Source organism: Sorex fumeus, unplaced genomic scaffold, assembly GCF_029834395.1.
Source record: "Sorex fumeus unplaced genomic scaffold, SorFum_2.1 ptg000054l, whole genome shotgun sequence".
Taxonomy (NCBI): domain Eukaryota; kingdom Metazoa; phylum Chordata; class Mammalia; order Eulipotyphla; family Soricidae; genus Sorex; species Sorex fumeus.
Window position 1 is genome coordinate 30,177,233 of NW_026606111.1, and position 21,387 is coordinate 30,198,619.

Genomic DNA, 21,387 nt, shown 5'->3' on the forward strand with positions numbered 1-21,387 from the left:
GAGAACACAAATCCATTTAGTTTTCCAAGTGCCCAATAACACAGCAGAAGATCAATAAACACACAGAAACAAATTCATGGGAGATCTGGAAGTTTAGGAGAATTTTGACTGAAACAAAACAAAACAAGTGTGGAATTTCTGGTAGATATAATATAGACGGGAAGAGTGACAATTAAACTCTCAATCTCATGTGTGCTAACCACAAGACCTAAAAACCCAGGGTTCCAGACAAATGCCAGAATTAATTTTGAAATCCAGGTAGAATGGACATGTCCATTCATTAAAAAGCAGAGCAACTGTGCCACCGCCCTGCTCTCAGCGTGGCAGCACTTACAGGTAGTTCTGTCCGGAAGTGAGATGGGAGTCCAGAGACTTGCACTTCCTAAGGAAAAGTCCACCTGGTCCTCCTCGCTCACACAGTCATCAGCATTCAGAACCTGATTCACAGCTCAGAAGGAAGAGTCCTCAGTTGGAGGAAATACACCCAGTTAGCAAGATTCAGAGCCCAGTCCTATAAATAATGGCCATAGCTCTAAGCCACAGGTGTGCTGAACAGGCTGGAAGGGGAATATTCAGGGACAGTCTTCCCATTTCTCTACTCCTTCCGGCCTCTATGCTGTATTTCAACATGAATGGAGTCGAAGGCATGCAAAGACAGAGAGAAACATCTTTTTTCTCATTAGGGGAAAAAGTTGGATGAGAGGTTGTGGGGATGTTGGTTTGGGGATGTGCACTAACTCTGATTGCTCCTCTTTTTTTTAACATTTAATTAATTAATTAATTAATTAATTGCTTTTTTTGTCACATCCAGCGATGCCCAGGGGTTACGCCTGGTTCATGCACTCAGGAATTACTCCTGGCCATGCTCAGAGGACCATATGGGATGCTGGGAATCGAACCCGGGTTGGGCTGTGTGCAAGGCAAATGCCTTACCTGCTGAGCTATCACTTCAGCCCCGATTGCTCCTCTTTATCTCCATTTCTATGAGCATTTGGTTTTTCAGTCAGGCCCTGCTTAGCTTGGAAAGAGCAATGGTGAACCAGACTGCAGGAATTCAGCAAAACTCAGGGTTGTTGGAGTAAGGCTTGCCTCGGTTGACCAGCTATACCTTTCTCTGCTATGTTTGGGGAATTTATGGAGTCAGATCTATCTGTTATTTACTGCAACAGTTCATAAACTCTGGTTCTTCCATACACGGCAACCAAATACTCTAAATCATCAATAGATATATGCATTAAATAATTAGAAGATGATTTATGTTATAATGCAACCAATTGCTTCATATTAACCAACACCAAAACTAAGTTTATTATCCTAAAATAAATATTGTATGGAAAATATCACTAAACCCACTAAACTTTGACTTTACCAAGTGGACATTTTTTTCCTCTAAGGGTTGTCTGCTAGTTGCAATCCTCCTAGTTGTAACAACTTAAATGTAACTATATTTGCTTGTTTCAGGTAATAGCTAAGCTCATGGAACTATTTAAGAAAAATGGAGAAATATGTTATAAAGATGTGGAAGTATCTTATATAATCCAAGAGAAGAGAGTGCAGTGGCACTTTATCAAGGGCAAGAATCAAGAATTGGAAGAATCGGAGCTGGAGCGATAGCATAGCAGATAGGTCGTTTGCCTTGCATGCGGCCAACCCGGGTTTGATTCCCAGCATTCCATATGGTCCCCCGAGCACCACCAGGAGTAATTCCTGAGTGCCCGAGCCAGGAGTAACCCCTGTGTATCGCCAGGTGTGACTCAAAAAGCAAACAAACAAACAACAAAAGAATTGGAAAAATCATGACACTTCTTTTCTGGATGTTTCTGTACTGCTTTGAGTGTCTGTTTCCATTTTCTTTGTATTTCTAGCTTTCTGCCTTTTTCTCTTTCCACAAAGATTTTTCCTTTTCTGTATATGAACAACAGAACTCTTAGGTTTATATGTTTTCTATTCAATAGTTTTCACAGACTAATCTCCCTGAGTTTTCCAAAGAAGTACATCTGATGGGCCAGCTTCATTTATATGATTTATCTACCTTCATCTATATCCAGGCAGATGAGATCATACTTCTAAAATAGTGGATCTGCCAGTTAGGTAAAATCAATTTTTAGCGAAGGGATTGATCATTACATAGCTCAAGATGATGTCTATTATAATACATCAAGGTTAATTGTTACATTAAAAACCAAATGAGAAACTACTGTTCCAAATAAATTTGAAAAAAATTTTTTTTCAGACTGATGCAAAGGTGGCAAGCTACATATGTTCTCATATACTGATGGGGAAATATAAATCAGTGTTACGGTTTTGGAAAGTCATTGTCATGACCTAATAATTCTACCTATAAGAACCTATCATAAAAGCATTTCCAGTAATGTGACCACACATTATATGATGAATACATAATGATCTTTACCAATAACAGTAAGCAAACTGGAATATGAAAGTCTATAAATTATAATAAAAGCATTAAAATGAGATTTAGCAAGTAATTGTAAATATTAATTATTGTAAGGCCAAATTTCTTTGATTTTTACCTTAATAACATTTAAGGCAGAGACTATAAGATTTTCTTGGTAGCTGTTCAAGGATTTACTGATAGGAGGGTAAATTGAGAGAAAATTAGCAAACGCTGACATTCTAGTTACCAAAAAATACAACTGACATCAATTTTGTTATTATAAAGTTGACTTTCTAAGACTATTTATGAGAAAGGCTAAGATTTTTCCAACAATACTGAAGTCTGTGTTGAGTTTCAAGAACTATTTATTGTAACTTTGATACTATGAATATTTGTAAAAATATATTTAATGAAGAGTTATATAAAAATTATGTTTTTTAAGTAATAAATTATGTCTACTTTGGAAGGTTGATCTTCCTCATTAATCTATGATAACTTGCTGCCTACAATCCACTGACCAGTGTTTAAGCCCCAGTTAAAATATTTTTAGGACAAACTTTTTATTAATCAATATATAATGGGACAGTTATACTCCATTAGACATTCATAGATCTATGTTAAAACTGTTCATGACAGCCCTAAGAAAAATTTTCACAAAAATCAATGAAAGTATGTCTCTGTCTGAGTCAGACTTCAAAAGGTATTCCTGTGCAATTTAGGAAGGGATGCTGAAAAATGACTGTTTTGATTACATGTGAACAAAATTATTTTATGAGCATTGGAAAAAAATTGTTGTGGATAAAGATGTTTTACGGGAATTCTAAAAGATGATCCATAAAACCTTAAATCTATAACGATAGATTTATCAAGTTATAATAAACAGCAAAAAATCATTAGAAGAGAGCATAGAAATGCTTCCCTTTTGCTGTTTTTCTAGCACTAGAAAGAAATCAGTTCTTCCTTGAGAAAATACTCAACCTCACTAGCCTGCAAAGAAATACCAATGAAAGCCATGGTAGATCCTCTAACTCTCCATTAAATTGGCAAAGTTAAAACAAGCATTTAATTATATCTAGTATTATTAATTGTGTGAGGCAACAGTTTTTTCAAACTCCATCTGTGTGAGTGTAAATTTGTAAATACTGAATATTGAAAATCTTAAAAGTATTTCTTAAACCAAGAAATTCTGTTTTTAGGAATTGAGCCTTCAGAAACACTCATAAGTTTTTATGGTGTTAAAAACAGCTAATTTTTATGCAATATACTGATAAATGTTTACTCACTGTTAGGTACTGCTTAAGTGCATTTCCTGAATTAACTCATCTAATCCTTCAACAATTCTACCTTTGAAGCAAATAGATAAATATTTATTTATCCTTTTACTTTTTCTTCTTGCATCCCAAGTGGTGCTCAAGAGGCCTGTCCATCCCAGTGATTCTTAACCCTGTGGGCTAATGGTTCAATGTGAGAGCCCAAGAACATGGTATTGTTTGGGCCTTGAAATGTCAAGTGATGTGTAGGTCCCTCTGGGGTGCTAGGTAGCCTCCAGGGCTGTACCTAACAATGCCCAGAGGACCATGTGTTATTGGGGATGAAATGGATTTGTCTCTGACAAGAAATGTGTCAGCACCTTTATTATTTTCTACTCCCTCCATTAAATATATATATTATATATATACATTATATATATATATATATATTTTGGTTTTTGGATCACACCTGACGATGCACAGGGGTTATTCCTGGCTCTGCACTCAGGAGTTACTCCTGGCAGTGCTCAAGGGACCATATGGGATGCTGGGAATCGAACCCGGGTCGGCTGCATGCAAGGCAAATGCCCTATCCGCTGTGCTATCTCTCCAGCCCCCATTAAATCCATATTGAGCACCTATTATGTGAATTATTCTAGGATTGTATGATGAGACTATAAAATCCAGATCCCGGACGAGAGCAGTGCAGTCTCTGCCCCCGCGCCTCGGTGTTCCTTCCCGGAGTCCCTTGGAGGGGAGCGGGTTGAGCTTTCCTCCCCGCCCCGGCCAGGGCTACGGCAGCCGGAGACCTCCAGGACCAGCCACCACCATGCTGAGACCACTCTCCGCACACCTGAAGGTACTGGCAGAGGGACAAAGCCACGCGGGTTCCGGGGCCGAGACCTCCAAGCCTACTCGAATTGGAGTCGAGCATCTTCCACCCAGATCCTCCAAATTCCAGTAGGCGGGGGTCACACCCACCACCTGGCCCCCTGGCGCCGTGTAATCCCATCAGCGGCCAAGACTCAGAGACTATAAAATCCAGATTCCGGAACCGCGCGGCCGCATCGCGGCCGCGCGACATCTTATTATCTCATTCCTACTTTGGACAAACTTGCAGGCTGTCGAATGTAGCCTGCCCACAGGGCAGAGTCTGGCAAACTCCCCGTGGCCTACCAAATATGCTAAATACCAGTAACAATGATGGGTCTCATTCTCCTAAAGAGCCCTGAATATAATCTCAGGGCTAGGATGAAAGAGACGTTACTGGGGCCTGCTCGAGGCAATCGACGATTAACAGGATGATGAAATGAAATGTATGATGACCAATGACCAAAACAAAGAACATTTTCTTTTAGTAAAGATGGAAAACAAATAATAAGCATAGAAAATAAATATGTGTTAAGTACCGTGAAAAAAAGAACAAGAAAAATGCAATGAAGACAGCAGTACTGGTGGTGAAAGGCAAGAGGCAGGTTAAAAGGTAGGTGATAAAGGCACTGAACAGATAGAAGCTGAGCAATCTTTGGAGGAGTGTTCCTTGTAGAGTATGGAGGAAGAATAGTCCAGGGAAAAGGTAAATTCAGGTAAAGGCCTTGCATTTTATATGATCAGGGAGGATAGTATGAGAAAAGTGAGTGAGGGAAAGTGGCCAGAAAGGGCTCATGATACTTTAGGGACTTGAGGTTTTTTTTTTAAATTTTAATTAGTGAAACATCATGAGGTACCGTTGTAGACTTACAGATTTTTGTGCTTGGGTTTCAATTATACAATGATCAAATACCCATCCCTCCACCAGTGCCCATTTTCCACCACCATGGGTCCCAGTATCCCTCCCACTTTTACTGAGTGCAGTGGGAGTCACTTTCAGCAGAGAGACAAGATGCAGACTATGACTTACATTTAAAGTTATCTAGATATTTTGAGAATAGATGACAGCGGAAGAAGGCAGAAGCAGGATGGTTTGTGAGGGGTATCACAGTAATTCACATAGAAAATGATGGTGACCTGAACCAGTGGAGAGCTGGTACCTGAGTGCATCTGAACCAGCCAGAAGATAGGAGGGCTAGACTGAATAAATGGGGTTGTAATTGGGTATTTGTATTAAAATTAAGAATTTGTGTTTGCACTGAAGGCAAGTGTGCATGATGGAAGTGAATGAATGAGAAAGAATGATAGAGAATGCAATGTAAAAAAAATGAAAGTTTTGATGATGATCAGTATTAGTGATGCGGGAGAGCCGTTGTTCCCAAAATGGGAGACATGTCTCCCTCCCATCCTCCATGGAGAGGCGGCATTGGAATTATACAGGGCAGTGGTGAGTTGCCTCAAGTACAAGTGGGGTGTTCTCTGTTTGCTCACTAAAAGAAGGTAGATTTCCAGAGAGATACTAAATTTTTCTTTTTCTGGAAAGGAGTCTATAGGGTAAGTAAGTCTGGGAATTTCTGCCATAGATCATCTATGTATATGAGTAGCTAAGTGAAGGCCAATAAAGAAGGGGGGGGGAAGGAAACTTTAATTAATCTCCATTATTGTGCAAAATACTTAAGATTGCAATACAAATAATGGAGTGTTATAGTAATAAACAATACACATCTGAATTATTAAGTAAGTTAAAATTATTGGTCTTAAGCACGACAGTAAAAAGTAGTTGGAAGTATGAGTAAAAGCTATTTCTTTGGGGGCTGGAGCGATAACACAGCAGGTAGTATTGGGGTCTCAGCAGCTAGCCTGAGACTTTGACCAAATCCCCTGCCCCTGGAAGCAAGACAAAGACGCAGGGGGCCCGCTCAAGCACTCCCCACAGGCGGGCACTCTGGCTAAGAATGAGGGACATGACTGAGCCCACCTACCCATATTGTTAATCCGGCCTTAAGAGCAGGATATGTAAATCGTTAACTGACGTCTGTGAGCCTTACCTGAGGAGCCTGAGAAAAGAGGTGTACTAGGGAACCATGCTGAGTTTTGGATTTCCCCGCCCCTTCCCTCCCATCCTCCCAGTATACTATAAGAACCCCTGGGTAGGGGCCAATAAACGGAGAACTGCTTGACCACCAGACTCACCCCCCCCCCCCATGGCTTTCTTTCTCGGTGGCAGTGACAGAGACAGCTGCAGGGGCAGGAACTGAGGAATCCCAGTGCTCAGAGGGCCAAGGCAGAGGCTTCTCCCCTACCCACTCCCTCCCCTTTAGGGAGTAAGTCCAGTGACTTCCGGGGTTCTTACTCCAGTTTGCCGGGGTGGCTGGCCAGGACCCCGAACAGGGTAGGGCGTTTGCCTTGCACGTGGCTGATCTGGGTTCGATTCCCAGCATCCCATATGGTCCCCCGAGCACTGCCAGGAGTAACTTCCGGAGTAACTCCCGTATGCATTAGTCAAGAGTAACCCTGGTGCATCTCTGGGTGTGACCCCAAAAGCAAAACAAACAAATAAACAAGCAAAAAACACAACTATTTATTTGGTAAAAAGAATTGGGGCAACAAAAGCGGTAAACTGGAATGAATATGAGATAGTATATGAACATCACCTTTCATCTGTACACAATGCAAACTAGAGCAAACTCTGGAAAGCACCAGTGTCTGGAGCTATGCATGTGGAATATGAAGGTAGTAGGAAGCATCATTATCTTTTACCTTTTTATTCGAAGTTGTTTTAGTCTTTGAAGAATTTTTTCCTTTTTTGTGCAGGAGGAAGAGTGGTGAAGCCTCAATGGGGCACTCATAAAGGGAAGTGTGAACCTTCTCAGAATACTGCTGGAAATCTTCGACCTCCACATCCCTATCCAACCTATGTTCAAATAGAGGGGGGGGGGGGGGTAAACCCTTAAAAATAGTGTTCAAAATTACATAATGAAAACCATGGAAGTCAAAGAACTTCATTTTTTTCCCTTTAACCAACACAGAAAAAATCATTTGTTCAACATGTGTTATTTTTAGCCACAACTGAGAACAGAACTAGTCCAGAGTGTCAGGTCTAGGGCAAAGGGCCATAAGAGGCTGCTTTGGTATATGAGCAAGGAGGATTGCTAAGACATGGTTGTGGTGACCAGATGACAGTTTCCCAGATCCATCAAGAAGGAAGTTACAAAATTTTGGTCCACAACACTTTTGTGTGTTTATTCATCAACCACTATCTTCATCACAATTGATCAGTAGCTATGTCTGATTTCTGCACATTCTGACAGATGACTATCTTTTTCTTTAATATATTTTGGGTGAGTAGGACATTTGTGTTTCTTAAATAAACGCTTAAATTTCTCACTTGCTTATTCTTGGATTTTAGGAGTCAGCGATTGTCTTTGTTAAGGACCTAGATTAATGATACTGCTTATTGTAATGTATTAAATTAAGAAGATTTTCTTAAACTTCCAACAAGAATTTGGGTGTTTTTTTTTCTATACCATAAAATTAATAACAAATACAGAAATAATGGCATCTAGGTGCCTGGAAAATAGTAAGGTAGTAGGGTACCTGCCTAACGTGTAAGATCCTGTACCACATGGCCTCTTGAGTACCTTTGATGTAGCCTTGGTGGTCCCTGAGTTCTAGCATCAGGACTGAATTGTTAGGTCTAGATGTCCAGGCTTAAAAGAAAGAGGAAAAACTGTATCTAATATTTACAGTTTGCTGTAAACCAGGTGCACTATATATTTCCCTTAATCCTCATAACAAGCATGCCAGGCAATCATTGTATTATAATTCATTTTTCAGGTGAAGAAATGAAGCCTTACCAAACCAAGATTATAGTAAATTTAAAGGGAAAAAATACAAACAATCCAAAGTATGTCAGTTACTCAAGTAACTATCTACATGCTTCTAATTACTTCTTTATACCACCTCTGATAAAGCTCATATTCCTTGCAATGGAAGTTTTAACCACATACATATACATATTTCCATTCTGACTTTTAGTTCTGTATCAATCACGTAGACTCATGAATAATAAAAATATTATACCTGGTAAAGTAGGCATTACTTATACAGCCTGTCAAATTAGCAAACTCGGGGCTGATGGGTGAGCCGCCGAAGTAAAACTTCTTTTCTTCTTCTGGTGTCTGCTCTGTCTTCCCTTTGGTAGGATTCTTACTCCCAAATCTGTTTTTATCTACGATCAGCTCATATCTGCAAAAGTTAAATCTTCTTTACACACCATACAACTAATAGTTTATGTTAAGTTTTATTGAAGGTTGGAATTTTAATGGAACATTTGGTTACCAAAAAAGACAAGTGCAAAACTCTTCATGAAGTCCAAAAGAAAATGGGTCAAATATTACTACTATATTCAGAAAAAAACAGAAATATTCAGAATATATAGAATATTAATATAGAGAATTAATTAATATAGAGAATTTTAATATGAAAAATAATATAGACATATTCAGAAACTATAGTTGGAATTTAAACCCATTAAAGCAGTAAATTTAGACAATTAGTCAACAGCATTTGATTGTATGTGTATATGAGAACATACATGGTGATTATTTAACTACATTTGTGAGAAAACATTTTCATTGCAAATCACATTACAGTTTTTGTTTTAGAGTCACACCCAGCTGTGCTCTGGACTTACTTCTGGCTCTGCATTCAGGGATCACTCTTGGTGGGCTCAAGGGGACCATATAGTGTTCAGGGACCAAACCCAGGTTGATCATGTGCAAGGCAAGCACCCTATACACTCTACTCTTTCTCTAACCCCACTTTAAAAATTTTTACCCTAATCAGTAAATAAGTTCAGGAACAAGCTACTACAGTTTTTCAATTTTGTTTGGTGGGGCAGGATCCACAGACTAAACATAGAATGATAGCAGAAGTCTACATCAGAAATTAATTTCTTATTTGATAAAACTCCCTTCCCTATTTTAATATTTTTAAAATATTAAAAAAATTGATATTATAAAGTTTAAAGGTAAAACCAGAGCTTTTAAATTGTGACTATAAGAGGGCTGGAGAGATAGTATAGCGGGTAGGGCATATGCCTTGCATGCGGCAGATCCGGGTTCGATCCCCGGCATCCCATATGGTCCCCCAGCACCGCCAGGAGTATTTCTGAGTGCAGAGTCAGGAGTAACACCTGAGTATCGCTGGGTGTGACCTCCCAAAAGAAGCAAAACAACAAAAATTTTGATTACAAATGTAGGTTTCTCAACCAAAAAAAAAAATCTAAATATTTGCTGAGCTCATTATAGGAGCAGAATTGCTGCACTAAATTCAACAGAATCCATATATACATACTTCCCTCAAGGAGGCTATCGACCATGGCTCTACTAAGAACATTCTATTTTTTATATTTTTATAATTCGATAAACCTTAAAAATTAATATATTTTGAAATGCAAGTTGCTTCTTTCACCATTTTTGGAAACACTAGAAAAGTATTAGGCTAGACTACTATTCAAAATGGTCCTTTAAGAAAATCTCGCTCTATAAATAAAAACTGTCAGCGTAAAGACCGTAAAGTGAGGACTGTACCTTGTAGGGGAGACCGAAGTGATGACAAAGTGGGACTGCCCATCATTGTACTGTTTGTCTACCGACTGTACCTTGGTCCCTTTCACATCCATGATCACAGTGCCATTACCCAAGGAAATGGAGAACTTGTCCGACTGAAATGCAAGCACAGGTGTTGAAGGAGGAAGTCTCCGGATGGAAAAGATACACTTTTTCTACACTTACTTAATGGTATTGCTTAAAAGGCCCCCAATGTGCAGGAAAGTTTGCTTGTGAAATAGTTTCTGTGAGTGATTACTCAATTCTCCCTTGGATCCCACTGCTATTGCTTTATAAATATAGATATTTCAGAGGGAAAAAGAAGTCTCTCATTCGGGCTGAATTGAAAATGTCTGGTGATTTTTCTCATGTGGAGAGTGGCCCCAGTGACAGTTTGTTTCCTATCTCAATCTCACTTTGGCTCCTTTTCGAAAGGCAATATTTGGATCCCCATGGGGTTGTACTGGACAACTATGCATTCATGTATCATTTATTTAAGTAAAAAATAAGAAAATCAACATTGACATTTGTTTCTGAATTTTCTTATTGTTTGTCACAAGTGAATGGCATTTTTAAATCTATCTTCTCTTCTCTTACATGAGTACAAATCTTTTTCTTAGCCTTCAACATTATTTATTTGTGGGGAAAAAGTACTATTTAATTAACTATGGTCATCTGAGGTAGGTTTTGGGGCAGAGGTTCTATAGATTGTTTTGGGTAAGTTCTCAAAGCTGTCACTGATTTAAATTAGAGTTGATATGTACTTAGGTGAGCTATAAAAGGTAATAAGTATGATTTTTTTGTCCGTCCCTGTAGCATATTTGGTATGCCAAAAACAGTAACAAGTCTCACAGTGGAGACATTATTGGTGCCTGCTCAAGCAAATCTATGAACAATGGGAGGACAGTGCTGCAATGCTATATTATATTATATATTTTATCCCTTCTATTATATATACTTTACCCCTCTCAGAGAGCCCGGCAAGCTACTGAGAGTATCTCGCCCGCACGGCAAAGCTTGGAAAGCTACCTGTGACGTATTCGATATGCCCAAAACAGTAACAACAAATCTCACAATTTGTTGTGAGACATTACTGGTGCCCACTTGAGCAAATCGATGAACAACGGGAGGATAGTGCTGCAGTGCTACATTATATCAATGGACCATCAGTGTCTATATTGGTCATAATCTGTAGAGATAATTTAACTGGATCTTAGGCTCACCAAACCTCGATAGATCTTATTTTCTTCTTCGACATTGTATCTTTCATTTCTAAAAAAAACCTTTTAAGGCACATTTATTTATATATTACAAATATAAATATGTATAATTGTATCTATGTGACTATCATCTCATTTTCTTAAATTTTCTACTTAAAATTTCTACTATCCCTTATGATTACTATTATAGTTTAGGTCACATATTCAACAAAAAATGTTAATGTTCACAGTTTTGATAGATGCAGCTATCACCAAGATCTACCAATGTCTTTATGCTACTTCCAGTCCACCTTTTCATTCCCTTTTACTCACCCCCTGGCGAGCAATCTCAGTTTTGTAATCCGAGTCCAAGGACCTGTATTAACACTGTCCATCTTCAGTATATCTTTATAACCTGAGTTCAAGTGTTGTTTTGTGGCACATACAAGAATAGTTTTTTCTTTCTACTGTTTTATAAATTAAATCACATATGTATGTATACTTTAATTTATACACAAGAAGGTTCTTAATTATTTTTGTGCCATAGATTCTTTTTGGTAATTTTGTGATACAAATAGATTGCTTCATAAATATGAGGTTAAAATGCATAAAAATATTTGATTATGAACCTATTTTATGGAAGTGTAGTTTCAAATACTTAAGTATTAAATAAATAAATGTCCATATTTTATTAAAGTATTGAATAACACAATCTAGTAGCAGATCTAAAAACTGTAATTTAGAAGTACCAATGAGCAAAATGTTTGAGATATCTGTGAAAATTTTAATATAAAGAAAAATACCTGTGATTTCTATTAATGACAAAATTACAAGTATTAGTTAAATCTATTATAGTTGGAACATTCACAAGTATACAAGATGCTAAATTTTAGAAATAGTTAATTTTAAATTTGTTTAGTCAGGAATATTTATTTTTCCCACCCAATTCAAATGCCCTCTTAATTCTCTCCATGAACCTTTGAGGGACATATCTGTGGATCCCAGATTATGAACTCCTGACCATAAGTACACAATACCTTAAAAGGGTCTAAAATAATGTATTCTGCATATGTGTATAAGACAAAATTCACATGCATTAAGAGCCACTTTTAACAGATAATTTTAAACAAGCTAATGATCACAAAAAGTTTCCTTGGGAAAAAACAAATACTTACCCCTGAAGCATAATAGAATAGCAACCCATTAGGTTGTAGCGTTCGGAAATTAAAACCTCCTTCAAAGCCATCAAAGAAAGATAGTTTCTGGGCTGAAGAAATGAAACTCTGTCCATTGAAGTATGCTCTGCGAGATATCTGTGTACCAAATAAATATTGAACGTGGAATTTGTCATAAAAATCAAATCAAATGCTTAAAATGTCAACTTCTTACACAACTGACCTGTTGATTTCTATATTGATAGCTTTTATTTTCGCTTCTATGATTCAGTGATACTCACCTTTCTGTATTTTGACATTCTCTACTCCCTGTATTCTGATTTCTGTATTCTCCGCTTCCTCTACCTTGAGTGAATACGACTACTCATAGTCTCTCTAGACTTTGGGAGCCCTACTCGTTGAAAACTGATGCAATAGGGCAAGTCACAGAGGAACCCACAAGATTTTCTAGAACAATAATTCTTCTCTGCTCTTGACAAATGGATAGTAAGGTATATTTATCACCACAGAGAAATTAAGCTTTTCCAGGTTTTGAGAGGGAGCTTACATATTAAAAAACTTTTGTTGTGGGGGTATGGTGCCGCCAGCAGGTCAATCTGTACCTGTGAGGCGAGTGCATCAGCAGCCTCATGGCGCCTTCAGACTTCCAGATACCCCAAAATTGTTGCTGTGCCTTTGGCCAGACCCCAAAAACTTCGGGCAAAGTTTACCAAGAAAGTAAACGGCCAAAAGTTAGGTATGTGGGAAACACACCCACAAATCACCTTCGGCTCAGCTATATAATTGGAGGCAAGGCCTCTTTGGTTCCTGATTGAACTGCTTAATGGACATGATCCCAGAGACTCAGAAACGAATCTTGGAACCCAGTGGCTTTAGGTAGAAATGCGTCTGGTCTCTGCAGTAGGCTACCGGTGCTGGGCCAACCCAGGTGGGAGGGAATAGGTTTCGTGCCTTGGCCTGTTCCCCCTGGCGGCCCAGTGGCCGCCATCCTTCTGAGGCCACTGGATAGTCATATTTAGGCCCCCAGTGACGAGACACACAGGGCCTCATGGGATGGGGGTGGAGCTGGGTTTGTCCTCCCCACCCCAACGAGACCCCAAGTCATCACCCATGAATGGCCTCTCTGGCTCCTGATCAAGCTGCTTAATGGCCATGATCCCAGAGACTCAGAAACAAATCTCAAAACCCAGTGGCGTTTGGCAGAAATGCATCCGGACTCCACAGTACATTACTATTGCCGGGCCACCCCAGGGAGGAAAGGGTGTTGTCCTTCTGCCTGTTCCCTCTTGGCGACTTGGTGGCTGTCATCCTCCAGAGGCCATTGGACAGTCAGGCTTGGGCTCGCAGTGACGAAACTTGTTGGGCCTCACGGGATGGGGGTGGGGGGGGGAGCCGGACCTGTCCTCCCCACCCCAACGAGACCCCAAGTCATCGCCCACGAACGGCCTCTCTGGCTCCTCATCAAGCTGCTCAACGGCCATGATCCCAGAGACTCAGGAGCAGATCTCTAAACCCAGTGGCTTTTGGCAGAAATCCCTCCAGATTTAAGTGTTAAAATTTTGGAATTTCAAAACCACATGGCCCTACTGCAGCCACACGACATCATATGTTATTCATAACCAGCAATAAAACACAAATTGTCTATTGTTGCTTTTTCAGCAGATCTGAGTGTTGGGGTAAAATCTCAAATAATTGTGGGTCTGGTGTCGAAATAGTGAATGTGATCAAAGTAGAGAGAGAGTAATTTGGAAATCACCTGCCCCACAGGCAGGGGGAGGGTGTGGGATGGGGGGTATACTAGTATTTTTGGTGGTGGAGAATGGGCACTGGTGAAGGTACGGGTGTTTCATTGTATGACTGAGACTTAGACCCAAAAGCTTTGTAACTGCTCTCACGGTGAATCAATAAATAAAAATTATAAAAAAATGGAAAAAAAAGTAAGGTGGAGTTCATGCACAATTCTATCAGCTAATCAGTGGCTGAATAAATAGCAGTACTCCTACAAAAAAAACAACTTTTGTTGAATGACTGGTACTTACGAGAGAGTCTTCTGGGCAACCATAACCAACTCCAAGGGTTTCTGTCTGCTCTAATAAATTGAAGTCTTTCTTTTGGAACTGGAAACCCTTCATGCATCCTCTGAAGTTGACATCTAAGGGAAGGTGTGCTGTTAGAGCCCTGGAAAATAAAATTAAGCTACATTAAAATAATCAATGATAGTGACTATGTTGTCCTGTAGTTATACGCTATGAAATTGGAATTTAATTATAGGCAATTGCAATAGTTTCATCATCTTTCATATTCTCATGCTTTCTTTGATAACCAGCCATGAATGCCTAATCTTTGGTTACAGAACAGCTTTATTTGAAATTAAGTCTTCCCCCACCCCTTTTTCTTTTTGATTTCTTAATAGTGGTACAGAAAAAAATGAGGGAGGCAGGCACCTCTTGATATATCACCCGAGTGTATGTGGTGGGAGGGTTTGAACTTCTCGTCTTCTCTTCAAGAAAAATACTCAGCACAGCACACCTATAGGAACAAACAGCTACTTAAAACAAACTTACCTGGATTGTAAGATTTCTGGGGGAGCCCCTCCAATGTATATGTCCTTAAAAGGCATTTTTCTCTTTTCATTATCCATGCTCTTGACATGACGTCTATCAACTACCAAAATCATTTTCTTATCATTGTGGTAAATAATTGAGATCTGAGAAAAACAGTATGGAGTAATTGATCACTGAACAATGTTTATATCTTAGAGGTAGTTATATATTTTTTTTAAAAAAATCTGGTAATAGGAATTTTACTCCAGGGCTTGGAGGCCAGCCACACATGCTAGGGGGAAAGGGAGCTCAGACAGAGAAGGGAGCACCAAATAAAAGGTGTTGGGAGGATTCTCCCAGGATGGGAGCAGCATGCTGAAAGTAGACTATAGACCAAACATGATTGCCACCCATTGCCTCTTTTGCAAACCACAACACCCAATAGGAGACAGAGAACAAAAGGGAATGCCCTGCCACAGAGGCAGAGTGGGAGGGGAGATGGGGGTTGGGAGGGATACTGGGGTCCGTGGTGGTGGGAAATGGGCACTGGTGGAGGGATGGGTATTTGATCATTGTATAATTGAAACCCAAGAACAAAAATTTGTAAATCTACAACTGTACCTCTTCGTGTCTTACTAATAAAAATTTTTAAAAAATTCCAAATTAAAAAAAATCAATAAAAATTTTTAAAAAATCCAGTAATAATAGCTGGACCTCCATGGGTCTTGTGTGTGAGTTCATAAATGGGGGGAATAGATTTTTCTATCTCACAGACGTGGAAAACTTTCATATAACAGGAAGTTTACATTTTCTGGAGAATAACTGCCATGTGGAGAGGCAACTAACAAAAAGAGACAAAATGATGGGACTTATTGTTTCCTTATGCCCCTTGGAGGGGATTCAGGAAAGAAGTACATAAGCAGAGAATTTCTAGACTCTCAACTGTTGCCAGGTGTCATTTTTTTGTGACCCAATGAGAGTCCCTAAAGAATTTGTGGAAATATTAATCAGAGAAAAATATCTTACTATGAACACTGAAGGCAACAAATTTTGAACTGAAAAATAAAAGATTGTGTCCCTGCATTTTTATTTGACAATATATATCATGCCTTTTGTTTTAAATCTACATTTTATTAAATTTTAGATTTAAAACATATTATTGGTGGAAGAAATAAAATATATTATCATCATCCTCAGTGTAATGCATATTTTCAACACAGGAAAGCTTTCTTTATACATGATAACCTTTCAGTACCTGAATTGTAAACCATAATGCCCAAAAGTAGAAAGAGTAGTGTCTGCTATAGAGGCAGGCTTGGGGTGTGTGGCAAGAGAGAAACTAGGGACATTGGTGTTAGGAAATGTACACCGGTAAAGACACTGGTATTGATAAAAACCAATCATAAACAACTTTGTAACTGTGTATCTTATGGTGATTCAATACAAAAAATAAAATAAATAAAATAAAGAGCTTTCTTTGTGGATTATTTTCATAAATAAGCAAGCATTAATATTTTTAAGTACTGAACAACAAGGAAGTATTTCATTTGCTTAAATCTACTATTTTAATATTTACTGGGGTTTAAAGAATAAGGAAAGAGACTGTAATTATACTACACTTTAAACAAATGTGTAGCAGAATAATTAGAAATATCATTGTAATCAAGAAATTAAATATTTACCAGTCTTCTGGTCAGTGAAGCAATGGAAATATATGTGTCAATTATTCTACAATTAAAAACATCAATACAATTAAAATTTCATCCCTTTAAAGACTTTTACATCTGGGTTTGGGAAGTTAAGGGCCTCCACATCAGTTCGTCTTTAGATGTGAGAGTTTAATTACTGTCCCTCTTCATTTGATGTCTGAAAACATCAATAGGTGTAAGTACAAAGCCAACACAACAGTAACTACCCACGCTGCAACTTTTTATACCTCATGATATTTTGCATCATTGATATGAGCTTTCTTCATTGTGTCTTCCAGATGTACTGGACCGTTGCTAAATCCAAAGTCATAGAACACATGTAGGTAACCACTGCGCATTTCCAGGCTGAAAAACATACTCTGTAGAGAGAAAATTTGAGACATGAACATCTCTTTTGAAGCTATGTACATGGCTGAATTTGAGAAATAATACTACAATATTTTTTTCTTTTGGGGCAAGACAGAGCAGTGCTAGAATACTATGTGGTGCTTACACTGAACATAGAGCTTCTTCATGCAAAGCATGTGATTTGTTGAGCTAGCTCCTCTGGTTCCCATCTCCTCTCTCTCATTCTCTCTCTCTCTCTCTCTCTCTCTCTCTCTCTCTCTCTCTCTCCCTCCCTCTTTCGTTCCTTCCTGCCTTCCTGCCTTTCCTGGTAGTATTTAGGGGCTGTTCTTTGCTGTGTGCTCAGGAGTGACCTGATATATGGTATCAGTGATTGAAAACAGTATAGACATGGTGCAAGGTAAATGCCTTAACCTCTATATTTCCTCTCCGCCTCAACACTTTATTCCTTAGGATTGAAATTGAAGACAAAGAAAATATTTAAAATCCTTGTGAAATTAAAACCACAATTCCTTCAACAGCAGCAGTTATTTATTGTTACTATACCAAAGTGTTAATATTTATGCACAATTTAAAACAACCATTGTCTTTTGTTTCTTATTAACTTTACAAATTAATAAAATTTGAAGTGTACCCTATGTGACATTTAAAATTCTTGAGAATAGATTATTCTATGCCATATGTACTCAACTGCCTCTCATTAAGCAGTTTGCTTTTACTTTGATTTTTGGGTGCTTTTAGGGGATAGAATGTTACACAGTTTTCTTTACAAAATAAATTACTCTGAATTTATTGAGCTTCATTTGTGATGATAAATGTTTTTCACATTTTATTTTCATGAAGCTTACTAGTTACTTCAAAAATATATTTGATCTGTCACTTCAAGGTAAGAATATTTTTATAAGAATGGACAAGAAACTAACTTTTTTGTTTGGTTGATTTTGGGTCACACCCAGCGATACTCAGTGCTAACTCCTGGTTCTGCACTGAGGGATCACTCCTGGCAGGGCTCAGGGGGTCCATATGGGGTGCTGGGGATTGAACCCAGGTCAGCAGTGTGCAAGCTAACTGCCTTACCCATTGTAATATTGCTTTGGCCCAAGAAAGTTGTACTTTGGATAATGGTTAAAAATAAGTTTGGAAATATTTCTATATTTAAGTGAATGATTATAGAAAATGAGTAAGTGTAAGTAGTCCTCTCATATCTACACTATAAACTGTTACAATAGAAAAAAATTACTAACTTGTTTTTAAGACTCTTCAAATGAAATTTTCAATGGTCTTGAATCTCGCCCGCACGGCAGAGCCTGGAAAGCTCCCCGTGACGTATTTGATATGCCAAACACAGTAACAACAAAGTCTCCAATGGAGACGTTACTGGGCCCGCTCGAGCAAATCAAATTTCAGTTAAGGTCTTTAAAATACTACAATATATGATAAGAACTGGCAGCCAAAATTTAAAGACAAATTTTGTCAATTGGTCATAGATTAAAAAATGTCATTATGATTTAGTAAGCAAAGTCATAGATATAGTTTTTATAATATAGTGTCCCAGGTGTGATAGCTAAAATTACTTATTAAACTAATGTGTTATTGAACTGGATTTAGGAAAAAAACTTCTGAATCACAAAAATTTAACAAAAATTTCAAAATGTTTTAAGCATTTTAAATTATATTTCATCACTAACACTATTCATAATGTTTTGTATAAGTTATTTTATTTACTTCATCTTAGAATTTGCACTTAACATTTTATTTTAGCTTGTGTGATTGTTAGTCTTAGTGCTGAATATGATATGAATATGATATTAATGCACTGCATTTAGCACTGTCCTCCTGTTGGTCATTGATTTGCTCAAGCAGGCACCAGTAACATCTCCATTGTGAGACTTGTTACTTTTTTTTTTTTTTGGCATATCAAATACATCACTGGTAGCTTGCCAGGCTTTGTCGTATGGGCGAGATACTCTCGGTAGCTTGCCCGGCTCTTCGAGAGGGGCAGAAGAATCAAACCCGGGTCAGCCGCGTGTAAGGTGAATGCCCTACCTGCTGCGTTATCTCTCCAGCCGCATTAGTACACTATATATATATATATATATATTCCATTAATAAGTAAATTTTATGGAAACAGGTATTATATTTGTGGTACACATACAAAAGTATTTTTTACTGATTTTGGCATCTAATTTAAAAAGTTCTAAATTTCTGCAGACATACTATTTTTATTTATTGCTGATATTATTTTCCTCAAAGAGAAAAAACCAAAGTATTGCTTTCTAATTTGTTTGATGGCATGGCACACTCAACCTCAGAAGTTTCTTGATAGGTGAAAAGGAAGCTCAGATAGAGAAGAGAGTACCAAATGAAGGGTGTTGTGAGGGTCCTCCCAGGGTGGGAGAAGCATGCTAAAAGTAGTCGATAGACCAAACATGATTGCCACTCAAAGCCTCTCTTGCAAAACACAGTACCCAAAAGAAGAGAGAGAGAACAAGGGGGAATACCCTGCCACAGAGGCAGGATGGGACGGGGGGGCGGGGGGATGAGGGTGGGGGGGATGCTGGGACCCATGGGGATGGATGACGGGCACTGGTGGAGGGATGGGCACTTGATCATTGTATAACTGAAACCCAAGCACAAAATTTGTAAGCCTATAACTGTACCTCATGGTTTTTCACTAATAAAAAAAGAAAAAAAAAAGAAGTTTCTTGAAACCATACATAGCAGAAAGTAAAGGTACTAATGAAGGAAATGTAGGACTTTAATTTTTACTTACTCCGTTGACCATCAGGAGCACAAGACCATTGTCACCTGGTGTTCGGACTTCTATGTCAAAGCGCGTCACCTGACCAAATTTCCCTCTCCTCGTGAAATCCCTGACAATGGCATAACTAGAGCCATCAAAGTAATAACTAGCAGCCCGGCTCTGTGTGAAGGCCAATTTGTCTCTGAAATGGAAATAAAAGAATTCCTTGAACAATGCAGTTTCTATTATATTTTTCAATATAACAACTTTTGAGCCCATTTCATGACAACTTCTATGACAACTTCAGGTGCTAAAATAACAGTAGTATTCACTGAAACCCCAATCTTTGGAATCCTAAATCAAAGCTGTAAAGCAGTTATTTAATACTTTTAATACCTGGGCCTATTCTCTAGGGTACTAAACCTCAGATTTTTTGGTAGGCATGGTTAGAATGAAGTTTTAAAACTTTTTCTTTTTCCCCAAAGAAAGATTGAAGAACCTGAATATTAAGCCCAGTTGTCCCGTCTAATACACTTGCTTAGCTATCAAAGTCTTTTGCTTGTGTTTTTGCTTTTGGGTCACACTTTGGGGTGTTCAGAGGTTACTTCCTGGTTTGGTTTTCAAGGGTCACGTTACTCATGGATGCCCAAGGGACCATGCAATGCTGGGGATCAAACCTAGATCTCCAACATTCAAAGTTTCTCAAGTCCTTTGAGCGCTCTCTCTCTCTCTCGCTCTTTCTCTCTCTCTCCAGCCCTAGATTTTCTAACATGTCCTTACCTTGCACAGGGAACTGATTTGGAGGGGTCCATATCATAGATGTGCTTAAAGTTGTACAAGCTGATCACGTCATTATTCAAAGTGGCCAATTCCAGGCAGCCAGTGAAGCCAGGCAGGTTTAAGCTGCTCGGGAGCTGTGTAACAGACAGTCAACTGCAAGGTGACCACTTGCTCACCCAGATGGTTCGAAACAGGCAATGAAGCAAAATACCAGATCATGAGGATCTACTCACTGATATAAATACCTCTCTAGAACTGAATTTGTGTCATCAATGTCCAATTTTTATAAAACAAATTTTTTTGGATTTGGATATCTTAGCAGAGAGGGCGGGGTATTTTTTTGAGCCACACACTGGATAGAAAATACATGACTAAAATGTATTTACATCAGCCCTGGAAGTAAGTCTTCCAGTTCTAATACGGAGAAGGAAAGAAATTCCCAGAAAGGAACGTTCAGTAACATGCCCAGAACTATTAAGTTATAATGCTGAAATCAAAAACCCTAACTCAACTCCCCATCTTATAAGGTTCCTCCACCCTTCATCAGGTCGCATACACTCATACACCTGTCTAGGGGCCACGTCTCTCATTGCTCAGGTTACTGAATATTTTAAGCAGCCATATACCAAGCTGCAAACTAAACACAAGGCTTCAAGGTACATTTGTCACTGTAGAAGGGGGGGGGTGGGGGGTGGGGGTGGTTTTGGTTATATAGGCATTTGTCCAATTGAATAATGGAAATTCAAGTGTTAGCTATAGCTTA

At 38.6% G+C, this 21,387-nt stretch overlaps 1 protein-coding gene across 2 annotated transcripts in view; it reads right to left on the reverse strand.

The window, feature by feature from the left end:
- Positions 1-21,387, reverse strand: part of LAMA4 (laminin subunit alpha 4) — a 177,647-nt gene that overhangs the window by 25,207 nt on the left and 131,053 nt on the right. For both annotated transcript variants that reach the window (XM_056125022.1, XM_056125020.1), the window contains exons 23-31: positions 20,625-20,758; positions 19,875-20,046; positions 16,984-17,115; positions 15,069-15,211; positions 14,544-14,682; positions 12,505-12,642; positions 10,113-10,246; positions 8,602-8,766; positions 7,279-7,432 (exon numbers count right to left, since the gene is read on the reverse strand). In XM_056125022.1, coding sequence (XP_055980997.1) covers positions 7,279-7,432; positions 8,602-8,766; positions 10,113-10,246; positions 12,505-12,642; positions 14,544-14,682; positions 15,069-15,211; positions 16,984-17,115; positions 19,875-20,046; positions 20,625-20,758 — 1,311 coding nt within the window. The remainder of the gene's footprint in view (positions 1-7,278; positions 7,433-8,601; positions 8,767-10,112; positions 10,247-12,504; positions 12,643-14,543; positions 14,683-15,068; positions 15,212-16,983; positions 17,116-19,874; positions 20,047-20,624; positions 20,759-21,387) is intronic.